General features: G+C 40.6%; 1 protein-coding gene across 2 annotated transcripts in view; it reads left to right on the top strand.

The window, feature by feature from the left end:
- The window catches only part of CSMD1 (CUB and Sushi multiple domains 1), a 2,028,797-nt gene that overhangs the window by 1,680,093 nt on the left and 327,479 nt on the right, over positions 1–21,225 (top strand). For both annotated transcript variants that reach the window (XM_027598604.2, XM_027598603.2), the window contains 2 exons: positions 4,618–4,787; positions 9,145–9,301. In XM_027598604.2, coding sequence (XP_027454405.2) covers positions 4,618–4,787; positions 9,145–9,301 — 327 coding nt within the window. The remainder of the gene's footprint in view (positions 1–4,617; positions 4,788–9,144; positions 9,302–21,225) is intronic.

The following is a 21,225-nucleotide window of genomic DNA, read 5'->3' on the forward strand; positions in this document are numbered from 1 at the left end:
CGAGAGAGGGAACACAAGCAAGGGGAGAGGGAGAGGGAGAAGCAGGCTCCCCACTGAGCAGGGACCCCGATGGGGGACTCGATCCCAGGACCCTGGGACCATGACCTGAGCCGAAGGCAGACGCTCAACGACTGAGCCACCCAGGCGCCCCGACACGTAACTATTTAAATTTGAGGAAAGATGTAAGAGTCATGATTTGAAGGGGGAAAATGCAATGACATGATAATCTGCATGGAAGTCTTTGAAGGATATAACGCAATACAAGTGTATATGAAATAGTAGCAGTGCACAGAATATAAATATATAAAACAATACTATCTTGAAATAGATTTAAAAAATAATTAAGATACCACGTTTGTGTATTTTACTAGCAATTTCATACCCTCAGAGAAAAATTCACATGAAAGACTGTCTTTAGGCGCTATATCAAACTACTCTAGAAAAATGAAAGTCTGTCCATGCACATGTAAATGTATTGGCATTTTGATTTAGATTTAGTTACTGATGTATATAAAATAAATGAATTATTGTTGAATGTTTACTTAGAAATTTTCCTTGTGATTCAAGATGAGAAACAGTTACTCTGACATGGGGAGATTTTATTTTGCACGGGTAAGGATGAAGTGAAATGCAAGAGTGAGGTGGTTGGTTGTTTCTCTGCCATCTTTTCTGCAGCTGAAGCCACAAACTCACTTGTTCTAAAAGGGTTACCAGTTATAACTGGCCAAGTAATTCCTCACATCTATTATTTCTATATAGTGCGCTTAATTAGCACCACTTATATATCTGCCTTAAAGCAAAATCCTAGCATCCAATTCCTAATAAAAGGGATGTAAAAATGTAAGAGGGGCGTGTGGGTGGCTCAGTTAAACATCCAACTCTGGATCTCAGCTCAGGTTTTGGTCTCAGCTGAGGTCTTGGTCTCAGGGTCCTGAGTTCAAGCCCTGCACTGGGCTCTGCACCCGGGATGGAGCTTACTTAAAAAAAAAAAAAAAAAAGGGCGCCTGGGTGGCTCAGTCCTTAAGCGTCTGCCTTCGGCTCAGGTCATGGTCTCGGGGTCCTGGGATCGAGCCCCACATCGGGCTCCCTGCTCCGCGGGAAGCCTGCTTCTCCCTCTCCCATTCCCCCTGCTTGTGTTCCCTCTCGCTGTCTCTCTCTCTGTCAAAAAAAAAAAAGATATGTAAAATTACATCTTTAGATTTAATAGCTTTTTAAAATTCTTCTCATGTATCCAAATGCCAAAGTCTTCTTTCTAGTCCTCTCTTTTTGTTATATTATGTGAAATAAGTACGCGGTTAATGTCTTAAATGCTAATGTGAAAACAAGTATCATCTTCACTTAATTGATGATCTGTTCCAAATAAAAGTCCTTAAAGGTATACTCCCATCTATAGCAAACCTGTACTATCTTAGTTTCATTGTTGTTCATAATTAATAATATTATGAATAATTAACCATGAAATGTTTTCATCATTAGTAAGAATAAGAAAAAGGCACAATTCCATTCCTAAGTATGGAGAGTTTATATAAAATCAATAATTGATCTGTACCAGTTGTGTGATCTTGGGGAAATCCCTTGATTTTCAAACTATTCTGTTTCAGTTTCCTCACCTGTAAAATGTGGTTTATGAACCTGTTAGACAAGGTTACCGTGAAGATTGCATGAGTCCCTGTATGTGAAGAACTTAAAAAAGTGTATGACACACACTACGATGATTAGAATTCACACATCAGTCTTATCATGATAGATTGTCACCTTTGAAAAATGATATGCCTAACCGAGTCTGTCCGGTTCTCGGTGTGGCAAATCTGTGAGGAGGACCAAAGAAAGGCATTCCAGCCCCGCTGTCCACAAATGCGGAGCCCCAGATAGAAGACAGAGATAGAGCAGGTCCTGCCTTTTGGGAAGGAGAGGCACTTCCTTCAGGGGTGGGTGAATCCCAGCCGAGTCGACTCTCTGCGGCTTCGCTTTCCTCCTGGAATGCCCCCTGAAGACTAGCTACGGCTTCCCATATGTATTTCCATAGTTACCTGACAGTGGCCAAGCTCTCATTGCACACTTTGGGTTCAAGACTTACCACTGTGTTCAGTTAATTACCCCATCTGCATTCCAACCCCCACTCCATCCTCCTGACCTCATTCAGTCAAGAAGGAAGACCGTGGCCTCTCCTGATGACCGGACGGTGACCAGAGAGGGGGCCAGGACCCTCATTATCCCTTTCACTTCCAGCCACCCTCCGGGGAGGTCTGACTCAGGACTGCCTGCATTTATAGAGGACGTGGAATGCACACCATCAGCTAAAGGACTTGATAGATTCGAATGCATGCTAAACCCAAATACACACAACCGGTTGTTACAGCCATAAAAAATATTTCTTCAAATGTTTTCCTTAGACTAAAAATAATCTATTTACCACTATATCAGTATTTTTCCATCTTCCACTGTAAGACTTTTTTTTTCAAATTTATAAAGTAATGGATAAAAGGACTTAAATTTGATTTTTGAATGGTTCATTTTATTGATCACTATCAAATTCAATTTTAAATAAAAACTCCTGATTTATGTGACTAGGTTTTATATTCCAGTTATCAGAATTCACTTGAGTTTCTTTTTTTTAATTCCTTTTAAGTCTGATATGTTGAACAAGTTTGAGCCCCCCACCCCCACTATTCCATCCACAGAGCAACTAAAGGGGGATACTCTGCTTTGCTGTTTTGATGTTCTTTCCATTTATTTTGGCTCTTCTGTTAATAAAAAATCTTATTCCTTTAAGAAAGAAAAAAAGGCAAAAAATATACAACAAGGCCCATGTATTATTACTATTTCCCAGGGGGATTATTGACCTAAAATGCTTGTTGAATTTAATATATAAAGCCACATGTCTGCGAGACTCCTGGGTGACTCATGTTAAGCGTCTGACTCTTGATCTGGGCTCAGGTCTTGATCTCAGGGTCCTGAGTTCAAGCCCTGCGTTGGGCTCTGTGCTGGGCATGAAGCCTACTTAAAAAAAAAAAAAAAAATGAAAACAAAAAACAGGACTGCCCACTGTTCAAAGACCACCAAGGCATGGTCCTGAGATTGAACACCCACCCACACATCTAGCATGAGAGATACACCACATACTTTTCTCCCCATATTTTTTCTCTTCTTAAAAATATTTTAAAAGATTAGTATAATTAAAATATATATAATTACATATAAATATAATAATATAAATATGTCTATAGTTTTTAAAAATATTATGAAACCCAATTTCCATTGTGTTGGGTCCCCATTCTGCCCCGCTGCCCAGAAAAGCCTGTCTTTATGTCTTCAGTTAAGGAGAGATAAGGGACAGGTGAGCCCAAGTTTTTGTGTGTTTTCTCTGTGCCCTTCTGTGTGGGGTCTTTTTAAGGTCCAAGCGCATAAATCCGTGGGAGCTGATCTTAGATCTCTAGCAATTTCTTTCTGGCAAGCAGACTAGGGAATCATGGCCAGAGGTGTAGCTGATTGTACTAATTGTTAGAGGAGCATGGAGATGTCAGAGAAAATCACAATCATGAAAATGGGCACACACACGATGTCTGCCCAAGTTACAGAACACCGCACAAAATGAACACTGTGAGCTCCTCTCGCTGCCTCACCTCCACTACGTATGTCCTTTTCACTGATTATGCCGAGCACACAGTTGTAATTATTAACTTGACCATTATTCTTCACACTCATTTTGTTGAATTTTTAAAAATCACCTCACTTGGCACACAGTGTGGCCAATAAATTATTTGGTGCCGAATCCCATGGAGCGCTCTTATCTCACACACACACACACACTCACACACACGCGCGTGCGCACACATGCACGGCATCTCTATTATTTGATGATAATTTTGGACTGATTGGATTTTAAAGCTCGAGTCTTTCAGCTAAACTGTTTACTTTCAAGGTGAGCAGGGTGGTTAAGTGACTGTCTTTGAGTTGACAGAAAATGGAGAGCTGTATTTATTTTTTTTTACCTTGATTAAAGCTGCTTTTATGCAAATTTGGATCTAGTAGTGAATGACCCTCTGTTTTCCTCGGGAGAAGGGGAGGAGAAGCTAACATGTACGTCCACTGAATGCTCCTTTGTCCTGAGACATAATGCAGACAGGCTTAGTGCTGCGACGGGAGACTGGGCTGAGGAATGGTTTTCTGTATTGTTAGGTCCCCTTTCCATGTGTTCAGGTTGATGCCACAAAATATGAACGTAAGGAAATTACTTCCATACAACAGAGCCGTCACACTGGAATTGGTGGGGACGTTTTACGAGGTAGAAGTGAGACTGCCCTATAACACAGCCAGTGGGCTCAGGCAGAGTGATTTTATGCTAGATCTCTCCGTGGGATAGCAGGCTGCTTCCGTGGACTAAGAAGTATTCTATGAAAAGAAACAAGAAATCTTGGGAATGGACCAGTGGAGGCTATTTTTTGTCCAGTTAGTAAACAGTTAAAAACAAAAGTCACAAATCTATAAAAACAATATATTAATGACAAACATACATTGAGAGAGGAGAGGGCTGTCATGATTGTAGAGTTGTTATGTATTAAAATCAGTAATTCCACTTCTGAATTCTTTCTTTTTTTAATGTCCTATTTATTTTAGCTGAATGTGGGGCAAGTGTCAAAGGAAATGAAGGAACATTGCTGTCTCCAAATTTCCCATCAAATTATGATAATAACCACGAGTGCATCTATAAAATAGAAACGGAAGCCGGCAAGGGGATTCATCTCGGGGCTCGAAGCTTCCAGCTTTTGGAAGGGGATGTTCTAAAGGTAAGAAGAATCTTCTTAAATGAGGCTCCATCTCTTCTTCTCAAGGAACACATGAAATACGTATCCATATATACACGTAGAGATGTATACATCTATTAATATATCTTTAGAGATACACAATTTTTCCAGCTTATTTACCCAGTTGATTTGTGAAGGTGTTCCTGAGTGTCCTCAGGGGAGGCTTTGATCTATCTGTAATCCTGGACCTCACATTTGTTAGTTGCGGATCTTGGGCATGTGATTTGATACTTGAGGTTTAGCTTCTATATGTGTAAAACATATGATGATACCTATCTTTGGAGGATGTTTTGAGGTTTAAATAGTATCCTGCTGGTGGATGTTTCTGGGATTATGCCAAGCACACAGTTGTAATTATTAAAGCTGGTGGGGCCCCCAAAGCAACACTTAATATAGTCATTCTCAATTTTTAAATGTGGTCATGACATCCAAAGCTAGAAGGATTTTGATGTGATAGTGGAAGCAAGCTCAGCCACTATCCCTAGACCACAAAGCAGGGCTCAGGTATAGAAGCCAAACCAGGATAAGACAGAATTTTAGTGGACGAGTCTAAGCTGTGTTCACAGGACTCAGGGATATGCTTGGGATGGGACCAGAAGCAAGGGTTTTGTGCATTATACGATACAAAGTATCAGAGCCTCAGGAAAATGCTCTGGGGAGCAGGACCCAGCCCATCACCCACACTGTAGATGGATGCCGGGAACAAAAGGCAGGAGAAATGGATTCTGGGGACATTCAGGTCTTGACTTGGTCTATGAAATCCCAGCTCTAACTGGAAGTGCCCCATAGTTCCTAAACTTCTAGTATAGTTCCCGCATCTTCTGTACTTCTTTGAAAAAACTGGAGCCCTTCCAGGGTCTGGGGCCAGGGAGGGAGCATTTGTAGAGCAAGGGCATGCAAAGAGGGGCATCGGACTAATGCCAGACATTACCCAATCTCTCTCCCTGCGTGGTCCAGTGAGGAGCGATCACCTGGTCCAGGTTACACAGCGCAGGTGTGGCAGGAGAGAGACACATCTCCCTGCTCATTCCTTTGTGAAGTTCTCAGGTTTTCCACTTATATTTACCTCTCTGTAGACTCACACGCTGACACTTCTCAGAGTCAGGAGCATCCAAGCACCTTAAGCTGTGAGCATTAGGAACAGATGCAAAGAGCCAGCCTATAGGGAAACATCAATAACCCCCCGTTTGTCATCCATTTGCATCATGGCTAAAGAGGGTCCCTCCAGGACCTCACCTGACCTCATCAGCTGTTAGGCGTCCACTCAAGAGGTGCTTAAAGCCTCAGGTGCCTTATTGCCTCCTAAGCCCAGCTCGACTGTTCCAATGTCATTGTTAAGAAGAGAAGCTTTGTTCTAATTGTTCTCTTCTTGTAATCGTCTTTCAAAAGCTCATGCTGACATCATGAAGCTCTGTAATTAAGAAGTGATTTTCAGGCAGGAAACTAGTACATTCTCACCGATCTAAAAAAAATTTAAACTTGCGTCGTAAGTAACCATTTTCTGAGTTCTTTGATAACCTCAAATTTAGCAGTCAGTAAGCCTTTAGAGAAAACTTTCAGGTAACAATTAACTATACTTGGTGCATGTGAGTGATTTAGTGATACTGCATAAAATGTACACTGGTAAATATTATTCCCATGGAAGGAAGCGAATAATGTTCATTCATGATTACTGCAGCTTAAAGTTGTTGATTATAAACAAAAGCAGAAACAAAAACCTGCTTTACCCCATGTAATTGCAGAGAAACTGCCAATCATCTGAAATGCCTGTTTTGCAAGCATATATTTTATTGAATATGCTAATAAATATGTGTTTGAAACATTTCAAGTGGGATTATCTCATTTTTTAGCTTTAAATGCTATTCACATTGCTCCTTCATACATAGTATGATCTAATAAGAAAAACCAAAATTTTATACAAATATTTCCATGCACAAAAACGTGATGTTTTCTTGCTTCATATGGAAAACATCATCGAAGAGAAATACACGTGTTATGCGCAAACAATGAATCATGGAACACTGGATCAAAACCTAATGATGACTGTATGGTGACTAACATAACATAATAAAATGAAGAGGAATATATAATGGAAAGCGAAGTTAATTTGGGATGTTCTGGGTATAACTGCTGTCAAACTGGGAGGACTCCCCCACGGGACTCGGCGTGATGACTCCTAATCTGTGATCATCTGCTAACTGGACTAGTCCACTCTAAGCGTATGGCATTGATTAAATGCCAAACCCTGAGAAGCGCTTGTGATGTAAACAGTTACAGCCTTGTATTAACATGTGACTCAAGGAGCATTTTTCTAATACCTAAAAGGAACACTTGGATTCCAGGAGCATATAGACCAGGGTATGTACATGACGGGCAATATGCTGAACTCAAATGACTTGTTCCTAATTTAATTGGAATTAAAAATCAAGTCTCCTGACTTCCAGTATTATCTGGGTTGTCATTTGTGATCCAGGCAAAACTTGAATCCAGATTTTCAACTTGAGGGAGCTGAGAAAATGAGGCTCCATGTAGAGGGTGACTTAGTCATCCTGACACTTTCCCTGCTAGGCGCAGTGCTCATTGCCGGTGATGTCATCAAATACGACAGGACTTTTTAGTGGTTGTAGTTTGGAGGATACTGGGAGCTGGCTGCAGTCTGAATGATCTTTTTGACCTGTGGGAAGCTCCCAGTCAAGGCCAGCAGAGGTGACTCTGGACAATGCTTCAGAAGTCTAAGGATTGAGTGTCCATGCGTGTTTACTTGCTCAAATTCTCCTCATCTCTGTGGGTTTCTGTAGCTTACAGAGAATTGTGTAGTATGTGGAGTGACATGAGACCTTTCCAGGAAGGCTTGGACATTTTCTTTCTGAGCCAGATTCCTCTGGGTTTAAAACTCATTAGAGTCTGGGTGTCACAGACCTCACCATGTCTGACGAATCCACATGTTAAGCCAAGCGATGATTTTTCCAACGGTCACCAGTGGCTGGAGGAATTGTAGGGCATCTGACTCCACTATTCTAGCATCTGCTTGTTTAATTGGAAATGAATAAAATAATGATTTATAAAATCGATTTTTCTAAAAGTGTTTTCTTCTTTTAGGATTCTGTATATAAGTCTGTTGAGCAAAGAATATGGTCTATACATGTATTAGAAGGTAGTTAAGAGAAGAGAAGTAAGAATTAATCCATGTGAGAAGGAAAATAGTGGGGAACTAAACAGACATTGGAGGAGTCTACTGAGGACTTCTGTGTCCTTTATTTAGTTAAGATTTTTTTATCAAGAAAAGCTGGATGTTTTCCAATATAATACATACTGATTCTATCTTCCAAGAATCCCTTATCTGTACCAATGTGGTTTCTTGCTATGAACCGTTGCAATAGTTCAAAGGGACAAATGGATTAACCATTCCCCCTCTGTGTTTATTCTTGATAGTTTCCTAGGGGTGTTGGGTAGCCTCAGCACGGAATCCTTCCTGAATGCAAACATGGTCTATTCTGGCCTTAGCAGAAAGCACACAGGCCCATGCCCTAAACTGTTTGACACAGTCCCCACTGAGGAAATGTAATTGGCAGTCATCCACGCCTGGTGCGGTCTACGTCAGGGAAACTCAGAGACACAGCCCCAAACGCCCCCTCTCCCTTACGCTTAAGGTCTGCACAAAAGCAAGCCTGTCTACCTGCCTTGCAAATATTTGTTATAAACACTCGTGCTTTACAACCACCTAGGGAGGTAAAGTCAAGTACAAAGTGTTTCAGAGCCAGGCAACATATGTCTCTGATATTATTACATGGTGAGATTCTTTTACTACAACGAATTCAAGACTCGGGTCACCTCAGGCTCCATGGCTGCAAAATGGAACAAGATTGCCATGTCCTGTCTTATCCTGTAATACATTCAGATAGGAGAGAGCAGGGAGGGCTGAGATGTCCAATTACTTACATGATAGTGCAGAGGCAACGTCGTGCCTAAAATAGTATACGTCCCTTCAGCCTTGGGAAGTGGATTCTGAAGGAGGCGGACAAAGATAAATAATGGAACGTGGAAATGCAAATAAATATTTCTTTAATTTTAAGTAAACACAGGAAGAACGCCCAAAGTGATGACGGTAGTATGAACTGACCACAGATGAACTCTTTTGTCTTTAATGTGGATGGTAAAGAAAAAACTTAAAGAAAAAAGACTGCTTCACAGTGTCATGCATTCAGCTTTCACTTCACTGTCTACCTTTTCCAAGTGCTGCACAAAATCACATCTTTGAAGATTTGAATTTCTTGTTAGAATTGCGAACATACAAACAGAATTAAGTAATACGAGGACTCACGTGGTGATTTCTCCTTAGGTGTATGATGGAAAAGACAGTTCATCACGTCCGTTGGGGGCCTTCACCAAGAATGAGCTGATGGGGCTGGTCCTGAACAGCACTTCCAATCACCTTTGGCTTGAGTTCAACACCAATGGGTCTGACACGGACCAGGGTTTCCAGCTCACCTATACTAGTAAGTAGCATGTGACATAGCATTGCATTTTGTTTTATTTTCTCGGGATACATCTATTACTTAGCTGATTTTTTTTTTTCTTTTTTACTTAGCTGATAAATTTTAAATATTGATCCTTTCCCCCTCCGGTCTCTCTACTGGGTTTTGGATTGCTCTTTAATTTTTAATTTAGACATGTTGCCAGAAGTGGTAGTTTGAAATTTATTGTCTTAGATGTATTAATATTTTTGTAAGATAATGGCTAGACCTGAAAAGAAAATATCCTGACATTTAAGAGCTTCCAGGCTTAAAAAATGCTGATTATGATATAGTGCCCATTGACAGAGACTCATATATGTATATATGAAAGATTTAGAATGAATGTTTGATGTAATTAATAGGAATTGTCTTTGAATGCCTAACCTACTATTATATCTATATATATAATATATTAGAATCTCTATATTATAGAATATAAATTGCATATGTATAATATATATAGTCATAGATACATTTAAATACACACATATTAGGTCATAATATAAAACAACCCTGTGTACTAAACTCTATCTTAGCACAACTAATGACCTAAACACAAATAATTTCGTATTTGCCAAAGATAGCAGGTGTATGAGCACTGGAGTCAGGCTTTGATCACAGACCCGCAGTTTTAAGCAGTGTTTTGTAGTGCCCCCCTTTATTAATATACATCAATGTAGAAAAAATATGTTTAGAGATGAATATGAAGAAGACAAAGAAGGATATAAAATAAAGGAGGGAAAGAGACTGTGCTTTCAAGAAGAGAAATGTGCAATATGACCTCTGTTATTTCTATTAAATTACATAACAAAGCTTCTTCTATACAGTCAGAAAATGCACATTTAGATGAGAACAAAAATTAAGTACAAATACAATAAATCTGGTTCCAAGAAGCTATTTTAAAAGGAAAAAAATAAAGTGCATTTGGAATAGATTTTTAAAAATCTGTATTGGCATTTTTCATGAGGAAACATCTTTCCAACATTTTTAGTTCCAAAATATAAAGTAAAACATGCAGCTATGTGGTGTGGATAACTAATTAAAATGAAGTAATCCATGAACTAAAATGCTTAAAAATGTACAAGACAGTCCAATCCTGCACTAATCTGACGTTTAAAAATATTTATAACACCAAATACCATGACAAAAAACAAAAAAAATTTCGGATTTTTTTTAGCATGAAAGCATATTAGTGATCATCGAGATTGATTTCTTTATTTGACAGATGAGGAAATGAAAGCCTGGAAATGATCATAATTATCCCAGACACAGAGCTAATCCAGGTGCCTCAAAGGAAGATTAATTTCCTCAAATCCCCCTCGGTGGGCAAAATTACAGGTGAAGGACTGTAAGACTTTGGGCAAAAATAGAAGTAGAGTAGCTGACATCATGAGAAAACCTATTTTTCATGTTCATGAAAATAACCATTTACAAGATTCAGTACACAACAAGTATATTAATTATATTGTATGCAAAACAAATTAGTAGCAGTTGGCATTCTAAAATCAATTCATAATTAGAATTTTCCATTACTAGAATTCCACTTTTCAGAATTTCACTCTGAAACATGTTTCAAAGAAGTCTTTAAAAAAAAAAAAAAAGAACTTTCGCCCTGTTTTCAGATAAGATGTACCCTGTTGTGATCTCTTTTTTCCTTCTGCTTTGGGTTCCCCATCAGTATGTTCATAGTTTTTGTTCTATTACTTAGATGTGTTAATCCCTACTTCCTAGCTATTATACTCATTTTAGAGTCTTAGAGGAATATGAGTACTTGAGAAGGAAACCATGTTGAGAACTCTTTAGGTACCTTTCTGGGTTTATTATAACTGAGGAGAAGTTCCAGGCACACCTGGCTTGTTTCTGTGATTCTGTTGTTGCCTTAGCTTATCTGAAAAATTGTGCTTCCTATTATGGTTTGTCCCCAAAGAGAAGGAACTATTGGCCTTCGTGTTTCCCTGTCTCTGTGCACATCTGTTCTCATCCCTGATATCACCCAAAGTCTGGAGGTAACTAAGCTCAATGTGACTCTTCCTCGGCTGCTTTATAGAAAACCTGTCATGCTAAGCTTCTGTTTTCATCTCATCTCAACCCTAGTTTCTGCTTCCTATTTGCGCTCTATTTCCAACTGGAGAAATTCTTAATTTATGAACACTTGATCCTATATTCTCGTGGTTGTGCAGAAGATATCCAAAGCAAGTACATGCCTTCTGGAATTTCAGGCAAGCGGATTTATCATCAAGGGGGGAGTTCCTTTACTGTTTCCAGAATTCTGACTTCCCCTTTTATTTTCCCAAATAGCAGTTAAGAAAGTCCATAAGTCCTACAAGCAGGTGGCTGGGATGAATAGGCTTTCTGTGTGGCATCCACTTTCCCTCATCAGGAAGGGTTGCTTCCATGTGCTATTCTCGGCTCCCATTCGATGTCACATGGCTGTTGTGATCCCATGTTTCTCTATGGTATCTGGCATAGCTCCAGGACCTTTAGCTGGTGCCCCCATCCCCCCGCCCCTGTTTCTCTGGTTAACTTTGAGAAAGCTGGAATCTGTGGTCTGTGATCTATTTATGGACCCTATCTAATTGTATGGACTTTTTTTTTTTTAACATAGCAGCAACGACTTTCTGAGTTTCTGAGAAGACAAAATATCGGCAATGATTGGTATTTAGCTCTTAATATAACCTATTTGACAAGAGTAATTATCTTTTCTGCCTGTTTTCTGTCTTTGCCTCCACCTACAAAAACATTTTTGTAGGTGTGATTTTTGCTTGCAAGATTGTCCTAGAACTGTAACACACTGCCAGATGGGAAAAAAATATATTTGTAATATAGAATTGACGGTGCTGATGGCTATATAATCAAAATATTATTAACTTTCCATTAAATTCTTGGGTTTAAACACTAAGTAATTAAGTTTGAAAAATCCCAAGCTCCCACGATGGGATCAAATACCTGAATCAAATATTCATCCCTAAAAGATAGCTTGGAAATAATGAATGGTTATAAAATGTTTTGAGCAAATTATAAAAGCTTAAGACTATGTAAAGACACTTTCAGCTGACTTCCAAAGACTTTTGTAATTGCCTCTTCCTAGTTAATTGCATTACTTAAGGAAACATTCATATTTAAATGTTTCAATCCATAATTAATCTACACACACGAGTGGATCAGAAAATGTCAACAGAAAGTAAATATATAGCTTATTAAACATCCTGCTGTTTTCGAAGTGGGTACAAATGATGTTCATATTTCTTTTAATATTTATAGTATACTCTTGCATACCTTCTGATTTTACCACCTTGGTAATTCTGGGTCCTGGTAAAGAGCTTTTACTTTTCTTCATAAATTAGAAATTGAGTCTCCAAATCTTTGAGTGGTTTGCTGAGGCTTTCCCATCTGGAAGAGGAATAGATGGGACCCAAATCCAGGTCTTATGACTGAAGCCCAGAACTGCTGATAAACCTAATTTTGCATATTTTAGATGAGCCCTCCTTGTTGAGTAACACATGTATTGCATGATATTTATATATGTAAGGGCATTGGACAGGAGGAAAAGTCAGGCATCTTTGAGACAACTTGGGATAAATACATTATATCTTAGGCAGCTACCAGTTTCTGAGTAATTGGTTAAGGCAACATGCAACTGAAAAAATTTACCTCCATGACCAAACATTCCTTTTTATTACAGATCTGTTTTTTTCCATAACAGATCACAGTTTTCTGATTCTATAATTAGATCACATGGAAGCATAATCCATAAGCTCTGAGATCAGGGACCAAGGGTGTTCATATTTTATCATCCTCTGCACCTTACTCAAATGTCTGATCTGTAATACCAAAAGTTTAGATTGTATCATTGTTATTCAAGCTGTATTCCATGAAGCACTAAGATTCCACAGAGCTGTCTCAGGGCAGTAAGAATTTCACTTTATCTAAACTTAGGCATTTTTTTTTTTTTTTTTGCTTTCTCCCAGTGATTGCAAAGCTCTTCAGATATCAAGAAAAAGTGTATTGACAGCTATGTTTTCTAAATATTTCAGCAACTCCTTTTACAGAAAAATAGTTCTGGAAATTTAAAAAAATCCTATATTTGAATTCAGACTTCTTTTAAAAATATGTTTAACTGTTTTAGAGTTCCACAAGAATGTTCCCAGAACAGTCCCTCTTCAGAACCACTTTACCACAAGGCGTATGGGAGCCTTTGGACCTGAAACAGGCTTTTTGGATTGCATACTCTTAGTTCCTTAAGTAGGGAGAACAAAACAAGCCCTCTGTGGCAATTCAACAAAACTTTTCTCTACCCGGTGGTATAGTGAAATAATTGTAGGTCAGACAAGTATTTCTGGGCTGTCTTGGTGGATCCATTTTCCAGTTAATCAATGACTGTACATGAGTTGTCTGTACTGAATGTTTAGCACTATATTGGAGCAGAGTAAGCAAAACTGGGGTTCCTGTTCATAATAAAGGGCTTAGGATAATCACACGTGGGACTTGTGAAACACTGGTCAGAAGAAATATGACTAAATAGTTACATTCTCAACTCTGGAATGGATCTTAGGTGTTGTACGAGTCGATTCATGGCCCTGATTCATATAGACTGATATGTTGAACCCTTAATGTATTGTTATATTTGGCCCTTAATACATTTCATCGTTATATTAACTTGTTCTTTTTCCCCAAATAAACTATGATAATAGGTTTATATAAATGATAATATGTGATTTTTATATTTTAATCCACACAAACACAAATAGAATTTTCCAGAAAAATTAGAGATCACTGAAGACTGGAATAACAGTAGAAGCCTCCAGAATGTTCTTTCCTTACTGCTAGATGCCCTTTCTTCTTTCCTCAAGATTAAGCTTAAATGCTATTTCCTATATGAAAGTTATCCTGCTGCCCAACTTCCCGAAGGAGCATCACCTGCTCTTTCTTTTATGTCTCCAATCTTATACATTGTACATCTTTTGCTTTCACACCAGTAAAATGTGAGGTTCTCAAGAAGAGGAAGTTTACCACCATCAAGCCTATGGTACCTCCACAGCCACTTAATAAGTGATGACAGCCTGAGCTGAGCAGGGCTGGTGTGGGAGAGGGTGTGAGGAGATGAATCTGACCTCTGTGCTCGTGAGATAATGAGTATGAGAGTCTGAGTAGAATGGAGGGTGCGTGACAAGGAGAAAAACAGAACCACGGTTGGCTGCAGGAATCCGATTATGGAAGTTTGTGAAAACTAGGCAGAGGTGTCTGTCAGCTGCAAGGCAGAACCATTAGTAATATTTGAGGAGTGAAAGTGCGTGGGAGTCCGGGATGGACGAAGGGCGAGCTGACAGCGGTGTGCCTGCCAGGTCTTGGAGGAATGCAGAGGCTGCAGATGGCGCAGTCTGTGCTATCAGCCACCCAGGAGTGGCTTCAGAAAGGGGAAAGGCTGCACTGACATTTACAGTAACACATAAGGGGGGCAAAGCAGAAACATTTAGCGGTCGTTACAAATGGAGCAGTTTGGTTGAATATGATATATATCTTAAAAAATAAAAACTAAAAAGAAGGAAAGGGTTGGATGGTGCAGGGTGGTTGGTACTCATGGATAGACCTTGAAAATGGAAGCCTTGCAGTGACCACCCAAGATGTATCTGGCAAAGAAACCAAAGTAAGTTGATGCTGTGGTCCAAGCCCATTGGGGAAACCAATGCTGTATTGGAGGCACATTAATTAGGCTTGATTTCACTTGCTCCAATTCCTTGGTTACCAGGCAATATTTTTGTTACTCCTGGGGTGTCAGCATGGCTCCCCAGTAGAAAGAGAGAGATTTATCTGTGTTGACATATGAATTCTGGTGCATGGACTGACTCCATTCGTTATTTGAAATCAGGATATTGGCATTCTGGTGTTACAGTGAAATCATATTAGCCTTCCCATGGGATGCTTCTGTTTTGGGTGCAGGGACAGGACCAGCGTCTGGTCCTACAGAGTTTTCCTTCTGCGAAGAGCTGGCTCGTGGTCTTGGGCTCCTTACCTTCCTGGCTGTTACAAGCCTCATTTTGTTGCCTCAGACTTTTACAATAGAGGCAGAGAGTGGGGAGCCCCCTTCAAAGACCGCTCTAAAATGCTGAAGAGAAAGTAGTGGGAGGGGTACAGTTTGTGGCACAGGTGAGGAAGAACAGGTGGCACAAGGGCCATTTCAAAGAGATGGGGACAGTTGGGAAATGAACAACCTGACCCACAGCATAGAGCTGCTGGTCCATGTGGCCCTGTTGTACCAATTATTTTTAAAAAGAAAAACAACAACAACAAAAAGCCCTTACTCTGGAAGCTCAGTGCCTTCAGAGCACATCCTACACTCTGAGAGCAAACAGAGCGCACGGCCTGGAATCCAGGGATGGGTCCAGCCCCTGCATCCCTGTAACCTGCAGAAGACCAGGCTTTACTGGGAGACAGGGGAAGAGGAACATTCAGGGGTCTTTCCTTCCTCCTGCCCCAGGTAAAAATCTCTCAAGGCAAGCCAATTTCCATTGTTCACATTCCTAAAATTACTCCCCTGCTCCCACCCTGAACTATCTGTTTAAATAGCATGAAGAGAGGGCGCCTGGGTGGCTCAGTTGGTTGGGCATCTCCCTTCGGCTCAGGTCATGATCCCAGAGTTCTGGGATGGAGCCCCATGTTGGGTTCCCTGCTCAGCAGGGAGTCTGCTTCTCCCTCTCTCTCTCTCCCATTCTCCCTGCCTGTGCTCTCTCTCTGTCAAATAAACAAATAAAATCTTTAAAAAATAAAAAATAAAGAAATAAGATGGAGAGAAACCTCAAAGTCCCTCCACAACTATCATGTGAAGCAAAAGGACGCGCCCATAGCCAGCTGCCCATCCATTGGCATCCTCCTCGATGGTAACCCTTTACGCATTCTGTTTGCCAAAGCCACGAATTGGAGGGAACGTTGGTTTAAACAACTGAGTTCAAACAAGCTACGGTGTATTTTGTAGAGAACATCAAGCCCAGAGCCGTGGGCTGATGCAACTGTCACATAGGATTAACATGCGGATGGAATCAAATGACGCCAACATTAAATACGCTGTTATAAACGAGACCGCGGCTCCGGGTGTGAATAGATTCTCAAGGCCAATCATGAAATACTAAGCATCCTCACCTTCCTGCTTCAAAACAAGTCAGAAATACTGTGAGCATGAAGTCTACATGGACCCCATGAGCAATCAATTACCGAGAACAAACTTGAAGGGGAAGAATACCGTATGTCACAAACGATCCTCTCGCGTCCCCGAAACCACAGATGATAAAGAGAGCTAATTCTCTGTAGGATCGGTAGATAGTCTGCATAGGTGGGTACAGTTTTCTGTGGGTGTCCCTCTTCCATCTGTGTTTACTCACTTATATCAGGAGCTCCTCTGCTTTTGTGGCTTTTCCCCAGATTTATTGGGATATAATTGACAGATAGCGTTTTGTGAGTTTAGGGTGACGATCTGATACACAAAATACATACAAAATATCATCACAAGAAGGTTAACACCACCATCATCTCGCATGATGCTTTTTGTGTGTGTGGTAAGATCTGCACTGTTCTTTTTTTTTCTTTTTTTCCTCATTTCTAATAGAGATTCTTCTGGTGCTTTGACCTCCCTGACTGACAAAGATTCACATGAACAATGCTCTGTTCATTTCATAACCGATTCCTTCTTTCCTTACGACTGGGTTTTGGAAATTCTATATAAGCTAGACGGCAGTTCTCAAGTGCAAGGTCTAGAATCTAATTTTATAAATAATAAAGACTTCCACAAATTTCCCAGACATTGTTGGTTGTCATGCATGTAAGTGTTGCTGTTTTAAAGTGAAATTAGCCATATTATTAGAAGAATAGCATTCATCACATCCTCTGTCTTTATGGCGTGTAGCATTGTCTAGAAAATCATGCCAAAGTGATGTTTTGTTCAATGCGTAGTTTGTAAAAGTATTTATAATTGTGCTGCCAACAAGGACAAGCACAGAAGGGGGCCAGGATAAGGACCAGCTTGCACATAAACCCACACTAATGCTGAAAGATTTTTATTTTATTTCAATGAAGATTAAAATTGGGGCAAAGGCACTGTGATGTTTTGATATCTCCTCATGTGATCGTAGAGAATGGATGTGCGATTTGTAAACATGGCTTCACGGAGCATGAATTTGTTCTCAAATAACCATTAATTCAGTAGATAAAACTGCTGGACAAATGTAATTAGCAATATTTGTTTTCCCCACCGTTAACTCGTAGGGCATCTTATAAAGGTGTTTCAAAATAATAGGCAGTTATTTTGTGTACAAGTTTTCTATTGCTGTGTAACCATTACCGCAAGCTTCGGGGACCTCAAACACCTTATTACTCACAGCTCCTGGGGGTGGGGGGTTGGGGCCTGGCTCGGTGGTGTCCTCACAGGGTCTACGCTGTGGTCAAGTTGGCCGGGGCCCCAGTTCCGCCCGAGGCCCCTTGTCCCTCCTTCAGGCCCTGTGGCTGTTGGCAGGACTCGGTTCCTTGGGGTGGCAGTGATGTGAAAACGCTGGGGTTCCGAGTAAACAGTCAAGAAAGAATTCTTGAGGTGTCTTCGGTGCAAAAAGCGTGGTTTTTATTAAAGCCTGAGGATAGGATCCCACGGGCAGAAAGAGGTGCCCTGGGGTTGTGACAGGGGATGACTATATACTCTCAGATAAGGAGTTGGGGGAGAGCGAAAGTCTCTAAGGAATTTGGAAGCAAGCTTTCCAGGACCTCGAGGGGGCTAGCTACTGTTGGGGAAAGGTCATTTATTACCATCTAATAAAACCTGAGTCATGAGACCCTTCAGAGGTCTATCGGTGGGCCATCTGCTTGGGGGATGATTGCCAACATGCCTCTTGGGGGCTTTAGAGATAAAGGAAGTGTCCAAAGGAATTTTTATATGTTAAAGTAGACTTCCAGGATCCTGGGGTTGGGCTAGGATTGCCTCTTGCCCTTAGCAAAGTGTCCACATCGAGGCAGCTGAGTTCCCAGAGGAATGTCACTCTGCTTGTCTCAAGGACTTGATGGTGGGCTGTACGTTGTAAGGAAATTGAATTTTTTTTCATTTGCCTTTGTTCCCCACATCAGCAGGACTGAGGCTGCTGCTTCGGGGTCCTGGGGCAGGTCTCATCCCTGCTGCTCTTCTCTCCAGGGCCAGCAGAAGAGCCCTCCCTCGTGGGGGCCCAGGCCTTTCAGCTGAGTGAGTCAGGGGCACTCAGGATCATGTCCATTTTGACTGACTCAGGCTCACCTGATTTGGGGCTGTCCATTGGGTTAGAGCATTCTCTTGCCTCTGCCACAGATCCCGGCCACACTCCGGGAAGGGGAGAGCATTCTGTGGGGGTCAGTGTCATGCACTGGTGGGGGTCACGGGGTCCCGTTCGAGTCTGTCCCTCAGATTTTCCTCTTTAGGAATGTTGTTTTTTTAATTCTCTTTCAGATCATTCCATTTTCAAAAATGGTGTGTGTGTGTGTGTGTGTGTGTGTGTGTGTGTATACACTTGCAGATATAAAGTAAACCTTTCAAAAGAGGAAACATACAATATGATTGTTTACATGTACTTTTAAATTTCCAGGATATGTCTGGGTTAATAGTTATGAATCATCTACTGTTGTAAACAAGACAATTGCAAAGTCACTTTCTGTATTGTTGTAGATGTGGCTTTTGTCTTTTAGGCCCCCACATCTCCAAAGTGTGCACCTGTCTGTCTTTCATGAGAGTTAAGGTGACCCGTTTAAGGGATTTGGGTCCAGGAGAATTTCCACAAAAGACGAGTGGAAGAATGTGTGGCCCACAGAAGGGGCAAAGGCACAGAGAAAGTAGAGCCTGGAGCTGGGGTCCAAACCACAAAACATACTTGTTTTACAACTTGGTTAAAAGAAAAACCAATTTGAGGGGTGTCAGGGTGGGTCAGTCATTAAGCGTCTGCCTTCGGCTCAGGTCATGATCCCGGGGTCCTGGGATCGAGCCCCGCATCGGGCTCCCTGCTCCGCGGGAAGCCTGCTTCTCCCTCTCCCACTCCCCCTGCTTGTGTTCCCTCTCTCGCTGTGTAGCTCTCTGTCAAATAAATAAATAAAATCTTAAAAAAAAAAGAAAAAGAAAAACCAATTTGAAAGCTCTAAATGTTTAAATCTGACACAGTTGCTTGTTTGTATTATTCCCAGAAAATGAGCCATACACCTCTGCCTTTGTTGTTTCTGTGTTGGATTCACTTTAGTTTGGGGCTCACCATTGAAACAATTCTGCCATGAATTGTTATGAAGTGCAATGCAGTGGCTCTCGCTGTGGGGAAAAAAAAAAAAGAAGCCTATTTCTAATAGGCTTCAAACTGATATAGTTTTTAAAACTGCATATTTAGTGAAAAATATAATTCCCTACTCAATTTGTTTTGGTATAAAAAGGGTAGTATTACAGGAGAGAAAATTGTAACATCAGTGGAGTGACAAGCACAGAACTCTATGCTTATGTGATTGCATTATTGGAAAACTTTCTTATCAATATGTCAAGACATATCCATACATGTTTTTATAAGCTTACAGTAAGAATTCTGAAGATTGCATTGTTACTCTGCTTCTACAAGAAGAGAAAGCCTAGAGAACATATCATATACAAAATTTCTTCAAAATAGAATGGCTTTCAATGGAATATCACAATGGCAAAAGGGGTCCATGTCATTCAGATACAGTAGAGAAGTAGGCTGCTAGCAAGTCCCCGGAAACAACTCTCTAGTTCTTGTAGAAAAGATGGATGTTTTATAAAGCGGAAAAGCATTCGTGTCTCTGGGAATGCCCTATAAAAAAACCAGTCCTCAGTCCCCAATCCAAGCACATAATTCTTGTTTGCATCAGAAAATTTTATTTTTACACGTACGTTTTTAGATAAAAATCAAGATAAATGTTTAATTACTGTAAGACATCATCAAGAGAATATTTGAGCCAAACGAGGTGGCATTTCAAAGAAAGAGGCTTGCACATGATTCTTGGTCGAAGCATGGCACTCTGAAACCGGAACACCTCCCACCTTAGGCTGCCTCAAGGTGAGGCTGTCCTGAAATCGGGCATAAATGTTCATCCATTTCTCGGAGGGAGGAAAGGGCAAAGTCTTATTATGACCATTTTAAGAAAGGAAATTGGCACAGAGTGATGCTTAATTGACTTAATGTCAGACACAAATGAGAGAAAGAAAAGCCAGTAAAATCCCTGTCCCTTGACTTTTTTTTTTTAAGATTTTATTTATTTATTTGACAGAGAGAGAGAGCATGTGGGAGCACAAGCAGGGGGAGCGGGAGAGGGAGAAGCAGGTTCCCTGCTGAGCAGGGAGCCCAATGCGGGGCTCAATCCCAGGACCCCGGGACCATGACCTGAGCCGAAGGCAGAGGCTCAACCGAGCCACCCAGGCGCCCCCTGTCCCTTGACTTCTAATTGCATGTTTATCATCCTGCTACCTTACTAACATGCATAGCATCACAAAGACAAAAAAATAAACATTTACTGCATTTTTAAAAATTCCAGTGAAACCATGACATGCTTCACTTCTGTGGCAACATGAGAATTGCCTAATTAGGAGAGGAGGTCACCCTGGTGACTCACATCACGGTCCCCCAGATCCTATAGAAGTTACAATGTGCACGTTGGTCCACACTAGTTTCTACATAGCTTTAGCTGATTTTCCCAGGGGTTTGATTTGGTGAATTACTTATTTTTTTGTTTTATAATTAATTATTCCTTATATTTTGTGACAATTTGCTAGTCGACACATTGCTATTTATTTTCATCTTTAATAGATGCATATATTGCTGGCCACCAGTACCTTGAGAAAGAAAAAGGAACCTCGAGAAGGGTGACATAAATAATTTAATTATAAGGATTAAACTAAAAGCATATGACTTGAGAGG

Source organism: Zalophus californianus, chromosome 2, assembly GCF_009762305.2.
Source record: "Zalophus californianus isolate mZalCal1 chromosome 2, mZalCal1.pri.v2, whole genome shotgun sequence".
Taxonomy (NCBI): domain Eukaryota; kingdom Metazoa; phylum Chordata; class Mammalia; order Carnivora; family Otariidae; genus Zalophus; species Zalophus californianus.